The sequence below is a fragment of the Eptatretus burgeri genome, chromosome 16, assembly GCF_056783735.1.
Source record: "Eptatretus burgeri isolate ZD-2024b chromosome 16, Ebu_testis_v1, whole genome shotgun sequence".
NCBI classification, from domain to species: Eukaryota; Metazoa; Chordata; class Myxini; order Myxiniformes; family Myxinidae; genus Eptatretus; species Eptatretus burgeri.
In genome coordinates, this window is record NC_140976.1 from 69,363,889 (window position 1) to 69,380,703 (window position 16,815).

Genomic DNA, 16,815 nt, shown 5'->3' on the forward strand with positions numbered 1-16,815 from the left:
TCTGTTACAACGCTTTCTTCATTCTCTCAATTCTTCGAAACTCCATCCATCCCCCAATGTATTTAAACAAATCTCTGACCTACAAATTTTTATAATCCAATTTTGCCAATACTTGTTCGTCCTCCAATCGTTATTTTTTTTCCCAACTTCAGTGCAAATTCATCCCACCTCCTTAAATATACCTCCTCCAAAAACCTCCCCTGTTATAACTCCTCCTTACTCCTCACATCTTGCCCCCCCAGCCTACCTCCTCTCTTGCTCAATTCCAACCGAACAAGGATCTCACTCTCTCATTCAGTACACTCCTCAATATCTTAAACATGCTTTCTCTTTCCTCTCATCACACCTCCTCATCTTCCCACACCCCATCCGCTTCCATCTTCACAATACCACTACCTTGTCTCATCCTTCCCCTCTACCCACCTCTCCCTTCTCCCTCCTACCCCATAGCCATACCTGCTGTCATCATACCTGCTCTCCCTCAAAGCTTCCCTCTCACACCTCCCTGTCAAATCAACTGCCTCCTCCCTTGTCAAAGCAAATTTCTCTCTCTTCCCCCTCCAAGCTTCCCCCTCACCCTTCTCAAAAGCTACCCCATGACCCTTCTCCCTCAATTATCTTTCCTTGCCCTTCCCCTTCAAATCTCCCCTTCTCATAGCTGTCCCTCCCACATCCACAGAGCTGCCTGCCTCTCCAGCCTCTCTCTTCCAACTCATTCCCCCACCTCCTCCAATCTCCAACTTCCCTTTGCTCCCCTCTCTTATTACTCTACAATGTCACCCATCCCTTCACCACCAAGCACTTTGTCCTCCTCCCCATCCAACCTCTCCCCTTGCTCTTATGCAATCTCCTACACACTGTCAACAATTCTCCCTCCCTCCACATCTCCTCCCTCGTCCTACCCTCCCCTCCCTCCCCTGTACTCAAAGCCTCATACCCTCCCTCTTGCTTAAGAGTGTAGACCTCAAACATCCGAGGCCTTCACTCTAACCTGACTGATCTCTCCATACAGGTTGCCACTAACAAACCAGACATAATTATCGGTATGCCATCCTGATGAGGGCAAATAAGCCCGAAATCCGGATAGGTGGTTCCGTTTGATGTTTAACTGATGTTGACCACATAATCTTTGTCTGTTTGACAGTTACCGGACCAAAGCCTCTGTGTTGGAGGTGACGCTTTGGTGTTAGACTATGTCCAATGGGGATCGGCGGAGTGCTCGTAACACTCCAAGTTTTGAGATTTTGTGTGTGTGTGTGTGTGTGTGTGTGTGTGTATATATATATATATATATATATATATATATATATATATATATATATATATATATGTATGTATTTGACCCCTCCCACATTACTCTCGCCAAAGTTGCTGCAGAAAGCATTCCAAGAAGACTTACACAAGGTTATTGTTAATGCTGTTTCGAACCCTTCCCAGAATTCCACAACAACTATAAAGACGTTCACACATAGTACACACATGACAATCCCAATGCTATACACTCCCCTCAACGAACGGACTGGTTTCTGCACTTATTGGTGAATCATCAGCGATAGCGTAGACAGCAGTGCATACCAATGAGGCTCTCAAGCATGTACCACATGCAAACGTCAAAAAGTCAATATATAAATAAAGAAAGACCCATCCACATCTCTCACCTGTGAATGGAGGAAATAGCCAATCAGCTCTCACCAAATTGACTACACTCAGGTGACTTAGATTATATAAATAATTGACCCCTCCCACACTCCTCTCGCCCAAGTAGCTGCATTAAGCAACCCAAGAAGACTTACACAAGGTAAGTGCAAACAACTATATATGAAACTATGTTAGTGAGTGCTAACAACTAGTGTATATGCGAAACCCGTCCGGTAGCTGAGGAGGTTTGGACCATTGGGATTCTCATGTGTGTACTTTGTGTGAACATTTTTATAGTTGTTGAGGAACTCTGGGAAGGGTTAGAAACAGCGTTAGCACTTACCTTAGGTAAGTCTTCTTGGGTTGCTTAATGCAGCTACTTGAGCTGGAGGAGTGTGGGAGGGGTCAATCATTTATATAATCCTAGCCACCTTGGTGTAGTCGATAAGGTGATAGCTGATTGGCTATTCCCTTCATTCACAGGTGAGAGATGTGGGTGGGTCTTCATTTTTATACATATATATATATATATATATATATATATATATATATATATATGTATACATACGTACATACATACATACATACATCGTTGGCGGAGGGTATTACAAGTCAGCTGTGGAGACGACTTGCATTTTTGCACCAGTTGCATACATCCCCAGAGAGTGGGAAGCCCCAAAGCCAACCTCTACTAATCCGGAAAGGTAGGGGAAGCGGGTTGGGAGTCCGGGGGGGGGGGGAGTGTGAGGAGGCAGGGGAAGGGTGGGATGGAAAGGAAGGAGTGGGAGGAGGGATCCGGCATTGCCTAGCAATGCCAGGCACCCTGTTATTATATATATACATATATATATATATATATATATATATATATATATATATATATATATATATATATATATATATATATATATATATATATATATATATATATATATATTGACTCCTCCCATGCTCTCCGAGCTGAGAGTATACGTGTCACAAGCCTCGCACAGATAAAAATCTATTGTATAAGCACAGAAGTTAAATGCAGAATTTGATGGGAAGTGTGTGCACGTGTCCATCAGTAAAACTGAGCTTTGAAGAAGAAATAACAATGGAAGGAGGAGGCCTGAGTTCTACATATCGAGTAGTTGAGTTACATTTTCATTGGGGTAACAGCAGTCATCCTGGCTCAGAACACACCATCAATGGACAAAGATTTCATGTGGAGGTGAGAATGCATTTTTTGTCTTCCATGTTTATTGGTTATGTAGGAGCAATGACGCATTGTTAGCGTGTCAGGTCAGGTATGGGAGCATGTGCCAGAGCAGCACATTGCCGGTACTCCAGGGGCCGCCATCTGGCCATCCCCCAGGTAGATGCCAGGCCCATCCCCATCTCCTTGAGATGCTAATCAACCTGCTGCAACCACGAGGCATGGGGTCGGCCCATTGGCCTCCTCCACTCACGAGACTCCCTCGCTGAGAGAATCTGGTGAACAGGATCAACGTCAGGAAAACAAGCCACATGTCCATTGAGCCGCAGCTGATGATCACGGACTATGCAGGTAACAAATCTTATTTGAGTCTCTCAGCAACCGCTCGTTGGACACAAAGTCCGACCAGTGATAGCCAAGGATTCTCCGAGTAGACCTAGTACCAAAGGAATTAAAGGTCCCATGACACCCAAAACTTTCTGGTTATTTATATATTAACTTGACCTTCCGAGTGAAGAAATCACCCATGTTTTTTTTTTTTTAATAAAAAATGGCATAATTACACCAATATTTCGAACATTTCTGGTGCTTTTCACAACTTGCTATGCCCCGCCCCTTAAAAAAGTTGACTTCAGCGAACCGCAGCATTGACGTCACATGCAGAAATTTACTCGAGTGGATTTACTCGAGATCTCTCGAGTCTAGACTAGTCTGATAAATCCGTCGTCCGTCCGACGAGGCCGATAAATCTGACGTGCTTGTAGCTTTCTTTTATTATTCTCTTTTCGTCATTGTTTTCTACTGGTGCTACATGATGACAGTAGGAATAAAATAAATAAAAATGCAACAGAACGTCAGATTTATCGGACTACTATAGACAATTGTGTCACAAGGTGTGTTCTGCACACAAGTTTTCATCGTATCCGAACAGCGAGATTGCTTCGTTTTATGCGTGGAGAGATACGGCCGATGACATAGGCTGGCCTTGCATGTGATTCATTCACCGCGGAGAAACATGTCCGCTGCGCTGCGTTGGTCACGTCACCTCACTAAAATATTTCTGATATCGAGCAGTATGCAAGTCGAATTTACATCATTGAAAAACGAATAGGATTTAGTCTATCCAGTTGTTATTGCCAAGTCTTCCTTCAATGTCCTCCCGATCATAATTAACTCCGGGAATTTCATCGCCAGTTTCCTCTGCTTGTCCTACTTCGGGCTCGAACTGGTAAGGCCATATTTCATTTCCAGCTGCCTGAACTTCACCTCCCGCGACTACGTTATCTGACAATTCTCCATGTGATTCAGACCAAAATCCTTCATTTCTCTCACACTCACTCTCGTTACCAGACAAATGAAAGTCCATGTCACCCATTGTTCAAAACCAAATGTTTGATTTTTTGTAAAGCAGAAATGAACGAAGCGATTGAGTCGACCAATCAAATGCGGAAACGCACAGAAAGCAAATAGAATCACGTAGACCACCAACCCGATTAATTTACGTGCAGCCTTTGTCAAACTGCAGTTGACGGCATGTGAGTTACGCCCCTTTCAGTAGAATTTTTAGGAGCGTTTCCGAAGAGGTTTTTTTTTTTAATTTTACATTTTACAGAATGAGTATTGTGAAAAAACATTGTCAGATCTGAAATCACGATGAAAAACTCCTATAGGACATATAGGGTGTCCCAAAAAAATATACAACTTTTAAAATGCTTCGTTTGATCCTAAAAAAGCAGTAATTTTGTCAATAATGCTTCATTTCTTGTTGCAGAGACCCTGAAGTTTATTTTGATACCAAGCAAGCGCCAGAAAAATTCCAAGACTGACCGTACAACAACGGACGATAATTGTTGAACTTTGGCACCAGACGAAAAGTGTCATACAGGTGCAACGCCTTTACTCAAGACATTTCGGTATCCACTTGCGCCATGCACCAAACTTTCGGACAATAAAGTGCACCATCGCAAAGTTTACCAATGTGGGAACCATCTGTGACCTTCACAAGGGTCACAGTGGTCAGAAGAGGATAGGTCGTAGTGAAGAAAATGTGGAACTGGTGAGACAGGCGGTCGTTCAGAGTCCAAAACAATTGATTCGACAACTTTCTGCCAAGACAAAAACATTCATAAGAGCACTGTTCAGAGGATCCTTCGCCAAGACATTCATGCCGTTCCATACAAAATTCAAACGGAAATGGTGCTTACTGATCGACAGAAACAAAAACGGTTGGTTGGTATGGGATAATTGGTCCATACTTCTTTGAAGATGACCAGGGACACACTTGCACGGTAAACCAGAGGAACTATCGCGAAATGATTCAGGAATTCTATCTGCCTGAGCTACGTACTCAGGCCCGTAGGAGAAACAACCTGATCCAGATGAGAACCCAGTGGTTCCAGCAGGATGGGGCACTGCCCCATACAGCCAGGGAAACAAGGCGTTTTCTCAACCAACATTTTGAGGGCCGCTTTATCTCCCTCTACGAAGACGTTGATTGGCCACCGTATTCCCCTGACCTTACTCCTCCAGACTTCTTCTTGTGGGGGTATCTCAAGGACAGGATCTATGGAAACCCTAGGCCTCACACTCTTGATCAGCTGAAGGAAAACATCCACCGAGAAATCCAGAACATTCCTCATGAAACGTTTCCCAAAGTGATGGAGAACATGACAACGCGTTTGCAGGCAGTGATCGGACAACGTGGGCCTACGTCGAACATGTGGTCTCAAAGAAAACGACGATTCTATACCAAAATTTAAAGTTTGGTGGCAATTTTGACATTGGTACAAAAAACTTCAACCTTTCAGCTTTCTAACCAGCCATATATCTTTTTCAAAAATATATGTTATGACTATCCTCTTTGCAGGTGAAAAGTTGTATATTTTTTTGGGACACCCTGTAAAAATATGAAATTTCAGTACTTTTGGGTGTCATGGGACCTTTAAGTCTCCATCTCAGATCCCTGGTCCGAGTCCAAGTTTCACATCCATAGAGCAAGAATGGAAGCAGCAACGACCTGAAAACTTGGACTTTTGTCCTCCCACACAGGCACCGGCAGTGCCACACTCCATGATCCAGTGAATCAATGACTCCATGGGCCAGAACCAGATCTCTATTGACCTCTGATTCACAGCCATAAGAGACATGAATATCAGTGCAAAGGTAAGTGAATCTCTCAACATCCTCAACATCCTCGCCACAAACAGGCACAGACAGGACAGCAGCATCCTCAATGTCATTGAAAGCATGGATCTTAGTTTTGACCCAAGAAACCCTTAATCCCAGCGGCTCTGACTCCTCATTCAGCACCCCAAGGGCCCCAAAAGGATATCTAGAGTCAACACAAAGATGACTGCATCATCTGCGAAACTAAAGTCGGAGATCTTGACATTCTGAAACAATGCACCGCAGCTTGATCTTTCCAACATCCTCCCCAGAATCCAGTCCATACAAGTGCTGAAAAGTGTGGGGGTCAGTACACACCCTGAGGAACTCCAGTAACAACTGTAAATAAGTCAGAGATAGTACCACCACATGTCACAGAACTCTCAGTACCAGAGTAGAGTTCAGACAGCAGATTGATCAGTTTTGGTGGCACCCCACAAAAACCAAGAATCCTCCAGAGGGAATCCCGATTACCTGCATCAAATGCTTTACAGAGATCAACATAGGCTGCAAGCAACCCCTGCCGAAACTCTCGTCTGCATTTGTTGAGGACTCGAAGAGCAAGGATACGGTCAACCGTTGACCTCTTAGGTGTGAAGCCCGACTGCTCTGGATGCTGGTGCTCAAACAGATGGTGGCGAACACAATCAAGAATTATCCAAAGCCCAGTACTGAGAGCAGCGTCACCCCTCGGTAGTTGTTGCAGTCTTGGAAATCACCCTTCCCTTTCCAGAGAGGGACAACAAGACCCCTCTTCCAGTCAGTTGGGATGATGCCTGTGTTCCAGGCAGAGCAGAGAACTGCATGCAATGACACGAGTACAGCATTTCCACCAGCCTTGAGAAGTTCATCATGGATGCCACAGATCCTTGGAGCTTTACCCAATTTAAAATGGTTCACTGCAGCCTGTGTTTCAACAAACAAAGGTGGACCACAGTTGATTGAAGGGTCAGCAATAGGGATAGTAACACCCCGAACATCCAACTCAACAGTTGGTGGATCAGCATGGTACAACCGCTTAAAGTAATCGGCCCAGCGGGCATTCATTTCAGACTCCTCTGTCAAGAGCCCACCAACCTCTGCTCTAACTATAGCATACTGAGGGATGGGCTTTGAGGAATGCAATGCGCGAATTCCCCTGTAAGCACGAGAAGAATTACTTGACCACACATGATGCTCTACCAACTCACAGAGGCCTTCTTGGCCTCCTTGTCCACCCTTAGGGCACGTACAGTTTTACGCCTCAGCTCCCTGAACATCTCAGCTCTGCCATTCAGCCTGGCCCTGCAACTCTGGTCAATGGCATCCAGTGTCCCTTGAGAGACAAAATTCTTCGCCCTACAGTGAGTTCCAAGACATCGATTGGCAACATCAAGGATGGTGGTCTTGAAGGCACTCCATAACTCTTCAGGATCCCACAAAGCACCCAGACCCCCCAAATCTCCACTCAGCTTGTTCGCAAACTCCTCAGCTACCCTCTCTTCCTTGAGCTTGCCAACATCCAGCCTCGGCTGGGATGGTACCATTCTCCTGGATTTAAGGTGCAACTTCAGAGTTGCTACAACAAGCCTGTGCTCAGTATTGAGGAACTGAGCACTCCAGTAGACCCTGCAGTTCTGGATCATCCTCCAGCGGCCATCAATGAGCACATGGTCCTTCTCCTTTGCCACACCACCTGCGTTGGAATACCAAGTCCAGCGATGTGCCTGTCGTGGTGAAACCATGAACCAGCCACACTAAGTCCATGACTTCTTGCAAATTCAAGGAATTTCATGCTATTCTGGTTCACAGTTCCAGACCCAATGGGGACCAACACACATCTAATAACCATCCCTATCAGTTGTTGTCGATGCATTGAAATCTCCTAAGATGAGTATAATATCTCGCCTGGGGCACTGATCAACCACAGACTCGTGCATGGCATAGAATGCTTCCTTCACGGTGATATCACTCGCCTCAGTCAGTCCATATACAGAGACCAGGAAAATGACACCCAAGGAGTGACAACTCCTCAGTCTCATGTGCTCGTTGACCGGTGTTACCTCAATTCTCATTGGAGTCAGCTTATTGGACACAGCTACATCAACTCCTTAGGCATGGTATCCAACAGAGTGACCACACCAATAGTAGGTGTAACCACCCGCAATGATCTCGCCACTATCCGGTCTCCAAACCTCAGAGAGTGCTGCAATACCGATGTTCAAACGCTTGAGCTCAGATGATTACAAAGGCAGGTGATCATGCTCTCTTCGGGAGAGGACATTCCAAGTACCCACCCAAAGGGACCGCCTCTGGTTAAATGAAGGATACCGCCATCTGGTGGACGACACCTCAGCACCACCCCGACACACTACCGCAATCTGACCCGGGAAGTTTACCCCTGCCTATCATCAAAGATTGGGGGTCCCGAAGGCTTTGCCCCAATCTTATCATCTGGTGAGCTGCCCTGCGAAGGCCAGCTGCACAGGAGGTACTCCCACGGAGTGGGTTTTCACATTATTTTTTTTGCTTTTAGTATGTTTTGTGGAATGAAGTGTTTTATGGTGGCTGGAGTGCAAATCCTGCCATCAACCTCCTCATAAGAAGTAACCTAACTGCAGGTGGATGTCCTCAGACACAGTTGGCCACTAGATATGGATGTCCATTGGCTCACAAGGAGCTTGTCCGTCCTTTGACAGATTTTGTTGTTCATCCTGCTGGGTGTCCATATCATACACTCTCATCACCAAGAAACTTGGTGGGGGAGACGGTTTAGTCGCCGACAACCCAACCATGGAACAGGTTAAAACTGGTTTACATGGTACCTGTAGCAGGTCACAGATATAATTTGACCTGACCTGACAAAAACAGGCTGTGACAACTGCAAAAGAGGACAAATGTCGTAAAATGAAGCTTCGGAGTAAATCTAATACTGTAGATAAAAAAGCCAGTTCGTTTTTGGACTGTGTCTGGACGACAGACTAGATGAACTATGGACTGTTGGAATATGTGTCCACTGACTACCTTTGCCCCATTGCTTAGACAGCTTGTCCGACTCCGCCCAGAATTAAAATCACGCAACCGCTCTTTTCTGAAACAGCACAGGTGACAGGCCAGAGGCCTCAGGTGTTTGTCCATGGTCCAGTGCAATTGGAACAAGAAAAAGAGCAATCAGAGATTGCAGACTCCTGACCACATACAAAGTTTTCATTCACAGACTGATGGAGTACTGCTCTCCCCTCTGGGCTGGTGTTCCTGCCTCTCACCTTTCTCGGCTTCACGCTGTGGAAACCAAGGCCTTTAGGATCATTGGTATCTCCCGTGATGAGGCTGAGTCTTTGGGCCTCTCACTCTCTCACCGCAGGCAGGTCAGTGGTCTTTCTGTCATCTACCGTCTCCTCTCCAATCTTTCCGCACCCCCCCCCCTTGTTCTGTCTGTGATATGTGCCCCTCATATTTGTGCAGGGCGCTCAAGGTCCGCTAGCAACCCCCTTCTGGTAAAACTACCAAAATCACGAATCACTGCTCACCTTCACTCTTTCATTCATCTTTGTTTCCCACCTTTGGAATAAACTCCCACACTCTGTTCAATCCCATTCTTCCCTCCAGGCCTTCAAAACAGCTGTTCACCACCACCTCTTATTGTTTCCCATCCAAATCCTCGGTGTTTTCTACCCCCGTTAATCCACCTCAAACCCTCCTCCAAATTCCCTGCTTTCCTTCCTGAAAGTCCCTGTAATGTCCATCTTGTATACCCCATGTTCCTCACCCCATCCCTGCCCCATCCCTCTCCCTTCCACAGATCTCCTAATGTCTCTGTTCCCCACTGTTTTGTCCTCCCCACTCCTGCCCCTCTTGTCTCATGCCCCACTTGCTGTGCTTTGTGTGTTAGCTCTCATACGAATCTTGACATGGTATCCAAAAAAAAAAGAAAAAGCATCTCTGCAACAATACCAGTGCTGCCCGCCACTTTACTCTTCTTCATTTCATCGATGGCTTTCTTCACCCATTCATTCATTATTTCAGGTGGTGGGTCGACTGCCTGCACTGGCTCCACTACCTCCAGAATATCCCTGTTCCAAGGGAACTCCTCATTTAACAGGTGCTCATAGTAACTCCTCCAAGCATTTCTAATCTCCCCATCAGCTGTGGAGCAAGCTTTTGTCGAAAGAGACGCACCCTGCAAGGCAGCAGGAGGATTTGCAATCAGAGTTTCCTTCTCTTAGGTGGAATGTCTACCAAGGTGAAAGAGCTACACGCTAAAAGCATTTTGTCTCCAAAATAATTGGCTAGTTGAAATCAGTGACCTGATATGCAAATCCTCTTCAAATTTCAGGTCAATCCAATGAAAATTGAGGATTTTATTAATTGCACCTAAGTTGTTGACCTTTTGACCTCAAAAACAATAGTCTTCTTGTATGACGAACTCTACCTTGTGGTGAAGTTTCGTGAAGATCAGTTTGAAATTGTGACATAAAAACCGACAAACAAAAAGACAAACAGACAGACAGAAAGAATAGCACATGCAACCAACCAATATACTTGAAAAAAAAAATCAGCTGTGGACCAAACAAACGGACTCAAAAGCAATACCCTCTCCTCTGGCAAGGGTAACTAGAATAGCACTCGGTCAGCGCATCCGTCCGCCAGGCTGAACAGTTTATATTTTGTATCCCCTGATATAACTGATCTGAATCTGAACCTGAAACAACATCAAATCGCCTTGTTCTTGTTACCGACACAACTCATCCACAAGGTCTCGTTTTGTCATAACCCAAACACAACTTTTTGAGATATCATGCTATGTATCGTTTTTGGCCCCATATCGCAATGGTGAAGAATCACTTGAAAAATTATCGAATTCGAATCCGGATTTCGATGTTCACCAAAATCGAATCAATTCGTCCTTGAAATACACTCAACCTATCCACCAAATTTTGTCTGAATCCATCCACAACTTTTTGTTATATCTTGCCCACAGACAAACAAGCATATACAGACAAACACACAGGGGTGAAAACATAACCTCAGTCCATTTTCGGTGGTGGAGGTAGCTATTTATTAATTTATGTCTTCTTCTTCTTCTTCTTCTTCTTCTTTCGGCTCGCTCCCGTTAGGGGTCGCCACAGCGGATCAACCGTCTCCATTTCGCTCTATCCTCCACATCTTCCATTGACACCCCAATCACCCGCATGTCCGCCCTCACCGTATCCATGAACCTCTTCTTTGGCCTTTCTCTTCTCCTCCTACCTGGTGGCTCCATCTTCAACATCCTTCTCCCGATATACTCCGCTTCCCTCCTGTACACATGTCCAAACCATCTCAATCTCGCCTCTCTCACTTTGTCTCCAAACCGTCCTACCTGCGCTGTCCCTCTAATATACTCATTCCTTATCCTGTCCATCCTCGTCACTCCCAACGAGAATCGTAGCATCTTTAACTCTGCCACCTCCAGCTCCGCTTCCTGTCTTTTTGTTAGCGCCACCGCCTCCAAACCATACAACTTAGCTGGTCTCACTACCGTCTTATATACTTTCCCCTTCACTCTTGCAGCTACTCCTCTCTCTCTCTTTCTCTTTCTCTTTCTCTTTCTCTTTCTCTTTCTCTTTCTCTTTTTCTTTTTCTTTTTCTCATTTTCTTCATTCATCAGCTCCTCAAAGTACTCCATCCACCTTCGCAACACACTCTCCTCGCTCGTCAGCACATTCCCATTTGCGTCCTTTATCACCCGAACCTGCAGCACACCCTTCCCAGCTCGGTCCCTCTGTCTTGCCAATCGGTATAAATCCTTTTCCTCTTCTTTTGTATCCAACTTCTCATACAGCTCGTCATATGCCTTTTTCTTGGCATTTGCCACCTCTCTTTTTGCCTTTTGCCGCCACTCCTTGTACTCCTGCCTACTTTCTTCATCTCTCTGACTATCCCACTTCTTTTTCGCCAACCCCTTCTTCCTTATACTTTCCTGTACTTCCTCGTTCCACCACCAAGTCTCCTTATCTTCCTTTCTCTGTCCAGATGTCACACCAAGTACCTTCCCAGCTATCTCCCTCACAACTTCTGCTGTCGTTGCCCAATCATCCCACCCATCTTTCCCACCATCCAACGCCTGTCTCACCTCCTCCCTAAATTTCACGCAACAGTCTTCCTCCTTCAGCTTCCACCATCTGGTCCTTGGTTCAGCCCTCACTCTCTTCCTCAACCTCACCTCTAAAGTCATCCTACAGACCACCAATCGATGCTGTCGAGCTACACTCTCCCCTGCCACCACCTTACAGTCACTAATCTCTTTCAGGTTGCATCTCCTGCTTAAGATGTAATCCACCTGTGTGCACTTTTCTCCACTCTTGTATGTCACCCTGTGTTCCTCCTTCTTCTTTAAATACGTATTTACCACTGCCATTTCCATTCTTTTTGCAAACTCTACCACCATTTGCCCTTCCACATTTCTCTTGTTGAGACCGTACCTACCCATCACCTCCTCATCCTCTTTATTCCCTTCCTCAACATGCCCATTGAAATCTGCTCCAATCACCACTCTTTCATCCTTGGATACACTCTCCACCACTTCATCTAACTCACTCCAGAAATCTTCTTTATACTCCATCTCACACCCCATATGTGGGGCATATGCACTGATGACATTCATCATCACCCCTTCAATTTCCAACTTCACACTCATCACTCGGTCAGACACCCTCCTCACCTCCAATACCCTCTTAACATGATCTTCTTTCAGGATTACCCTGACACCATTTCTCCTCCCATCCACACCATGGTAGAACAGTTTGAAACCACCTCCAATGCTCCTAGCCTTACTCCCCATCCACTTGGTCTCTTGTACACACAGTATGTCCACCTTTCTTCTCTCCATCATATCAGTCAACTCTCGCCCTTTGCCAGTCATCGTCCCAACATTCAGAGTTCCAACTCTCATCTGCACACTTCCACCCTTCCCCCTCTCCCACTGCCTCCGGACTCGCCTTCCCCGTCTCCTCCTCCTTCGCCCGGCAGTAGCACAATTTCCACTGGTACCCTGCTGACCACCGGTACCGGTGGCGGTCGTTGGTAACCCGGGCCTCGACCGATCCGGTATGGAAATTCGTTTTGTTGTCCGCATAATGATTTGGTATAGGTTTTTACGCCGGATGCCCTTCCTGATGCAACCCTGGTCGACTCTTACGACACACAGGGATATGGTACACCTATTCTAACCGGGGCATACACCGGGCCCAGTACAACTGGTACTCATTTCGCCGACCTCGGAAGGATGACAGGCTGAGTCAACCCCCTGGTGTTTTCGACTTGGTTTATATATCTTCTTCTTCTTTCGGCTGCTCCCGTTCGGGGTCGCCACAGCGGATCATCCGTATGATCCGCATAGTGATTTGGCACATGTTTTACGCCGGATATCCTTCCTGACGCAACCCTGGTCACCTCTTACAACACAGGGATATGGTACACCTATTTTAACCGGGGTATACACCGGCCCAGTACACTGGTACTCACTTTGCCGACCTCGGAAGGATGACAGGCTGAGTCAACCCCCTGGTGTATAAATTCAGTGGCCCAACGGGGCTTGAACTCAGGACCTTTTGGATCCCAAGCCGCTGCCCTAACCACTACGCCAACACCAGGATCCATTTATTAATGGATTTAAGCATTTATTAAGTGTAACATTAAGTGTAAGAAGCATTTATTAATTTATGTCATGTTGATTAATGTCAAAGGTTTACACAAAACATCCATTTGTGAATCACTGTCTGCTGAATCTTCATGTTCCGCATCTTCGTGCACCGAATCTTAGTGCGCCAAATCTGCGTGCGCCGAACCTTCGTGCGCCGAATCTTCATGCACCGAAAATCCGTGTCTCGAATCTGCGTGTGCTGAATCTGCATGTGAAGAGCGTGCATGTTATAAACGTGTATATGTTGAATCGGTGTTTGCACTAATGATGTGTTTATTTAATTATTCTGCAGATGCACGTTGTGCATTATAATACAAAGTACAAGAACATAAAGGAAGCAAAAGCAAAGGCTGATGGATTGGCAGTTCTTGCTTTTTTCTACAATGTGAGTTCCAATTTTATTTACTGCCATTTCAATAAACAGTATTTATTATGTACATGTGAAGGCTAAAATGGGGAAATGAAAATTAATGGAATGGAGGATCGAGCTGAAAACTGTTTCATTGAAGGGTCAAACCGTGTTTCACTTTTCAATTGCAGGAAGGAGAAGAAAATATCGCTTTTAATGCAATCGTTAATGCTCTGAATGGAGTTCAGCATGAAGGTAAGTGTGTGTGTGTGTGTGTGTGTGTGTGTGTGTGTGTGTGTGTGTGTGTGTGTGTGTGTGTGTGTGTGTGTGTGTGTGTGTGTGTGTGTGTGTGTGTGTGTGTGTGTGTGTGTGTGTGTGTGTGTGTGTTTTTTTCCAAGCCTGGCTTTGTGATTAGCACAGAACATGTCATGGATTGGATGTTAGTGATCGTGAGTTGCTCCAGAGACAAAATGCAAGCAGCTCTTTATCGAAGCGAGAAGCCCCACCTCCATTTGATATAGCAATATCCCATCACACTTACTGGAGCCATCTAATCACTTGCTCTGATCTTTCAAATACAAATCCATTCCTTTATGAAAACAAATAAGTACAGTTTACACCTCTGTTTTAAACATGTGTACAAAAATTGTCAAGTCATTTGTCAAAGTTCAGTCACCAGGTGAAAGGCACTCCAAATTGTAGCTCAAAACACTGTCCATTTCACCTTGCTGTGGGGGAAGCATGGCAGGATTTGAACCTGCTGTTAGGACTCAACTGCTCCCTCTTTCCCTGATTGACCATCAGGTTACATTAGGTACTCCAGATGACCATTAGGTTCAAAATCCACATTTGGAGTGTATTATTTATCCAAATTTCGCTTAAATAGCTTTGTGGTCCATCAGTGTGACAAACAAAACAAAATTAACCTGACAAATAGAGGCACATACAAAGTCACCAGAGATGGGGGGGGGGGGGGGTTTGCTTTTTGCTATTCGTGCCGGCAGCTGACCTTGGCAGAAAAGCCTGCCAAGGAGTGTTCTTGTGATAAGGCCTGCACGACTGTGTGTGTTCAAGGAGCACCAGACAGCCAGTCCGCACTTATCTAAGGAGGACTCACACGAAGAGCCAGTGTAAGGAGCACTAGCTTTGTCTGTATTTTAACCCAATTTCTTCACCACTTGATGTACTTGGTTCACAGATCAAGCATTATATGAGGTAACGTTATTTCATTTATATATGCAAGGAATTTTGCCTGCCTGAGTCGATCAAAGGGTTACACTGGGTGGTTTGCCATTTAGAGACTAATGAAGACAGCACGCCTAGTTTAACGTCCATCTGGGAGATAATGCATCATCTGTGAATCACCCTACGTGCTAAACACCAATAGGGAATTTGGGAGATGGTTTTGACTTTAAAGGTCCCATGACACCCAAAAGTACTGAAATTTCATATATATATATATATATATATATATATATATATATATATATATATATATATATATATATATATATATATATATATATATATATATATATATATATATATATATATCCAATAGGAGTTTTTCATCGTGATTTCAGATCTGACAATGTTTTTTCACAATACTCATTCTGTAAAATGTAAAATTAAAAAAACAAACCTCTTCGGGAACGCCCCTAAAAATTCTACTGAAAGGGGCGTAACACATGACGTCAACTGCAGTTTGACAAAGGCTGCACATAAATTACTTGGTGAGTTGTCTACGTGATTCTATTGGCTTTCTGTGCGTTTCTAAATTCGATTGGCCGACTCAATCGCTTCGTTCATTTCTGCTTTAAAAAAATCGAACATTTGGTTTTTAATAATGGATTACATGGACTTTGATTTGTCTGGTAGCGACAGTGAGTGTGAGAGAAATGATGGATTTTGGTCTGAATCACATGGAGAATTGTCGGATAACATAGTCGCAGGAGGTGAAGTTCAGGCAGCTGGAAATGAAATACGGCCTTAACAGTTCGAGCGCAAAGCAGGAAAAGCAGAGGAAATTGGCGATGAAATTCCCGGCGTTCATGATGATCGGGAGGACATCGAAGGAAGACTTGGCAATAACAACTGGTTAGACTAAATCCTATTCGTAATTCAATAATGTAAATTTGACTTGCATACTGCTCGATATCAGAAATATTTTAGTGAGGTGACGTGAACAGCACAGCGCAGCGGATATGTTTTTCCCCAGCGAATGAATCGCAAGCAAGGCCAGCGCATGTCATCGGCCGTATCACTGCACGCATAAAACGAAGCAATCTCGCTGTCCGGATACAATGAAAACTTGTGTGCAGAACACACCTTGCGACACAATTGTCTAGAGTAGTCTGATAAATCTGACGTTCTGTTGCATTTTTATTTATTTTATTCCTACTATCATCATGTAGCACCATTCGAAAACAATGAAGAAAAGAGAATAATAAAAGAAAGCTATAGCACATCAGATTTATCGCCTAGTCAGACGGATTTATCGGACTAGTCGGACGGACAACGGATTTATCGGCCTCGCCCTAGTCGGATGGACGACGGATTTATCAGACTAGTCTCGACTCGAGAGATCTCGAGTCAATCCACTCTGTGCGAGTTACTGTATGTGACGTCACGCAGAGATTCGCTGAAGTTCATTTTTTAAGGGGCGGGGCATAGCAAGTTGTGAAAAGCACCAGAAATGATCGAAATATTGGTCTAATTATCCCATTTTTGATTAAAAAAAAATAGGTGATTTCTTCAATTGGAAGGTCAACTTAATATATAAATAACCAGAAAGTTTTGGGTGTC

General features: G+C 44.8%; 1 protein-coding gene across 1 annotated transcript in view; it reads left to right on the plus strand.

Moving 5' to 3' along the window:
* Positions 1-16,815, plus strand: part of LOC147011263 (carbonic anhydrase 2-like) — a 63,670-nt gene that overhangs the window by 15,652 nt on the left and 31,203 nt on the right. Inside the window, exons 5-7 of the mRNA XM_085860257.1 lie at positions 2,703-2,848; positions 13,954-14,046; positions 14,202-14,265. Of these exons, the coding sequence (XP_085716383.1) occupies positions 2,703-2,848; positions 13,954-14,046; positions 14,202-14,265 (303 nt within the window). The remainder of the gene's footprint in view (positions 1-2,702; positions 2,849-13,953; positions 14,047-14,201; positions 14,266-16,815) is intronic.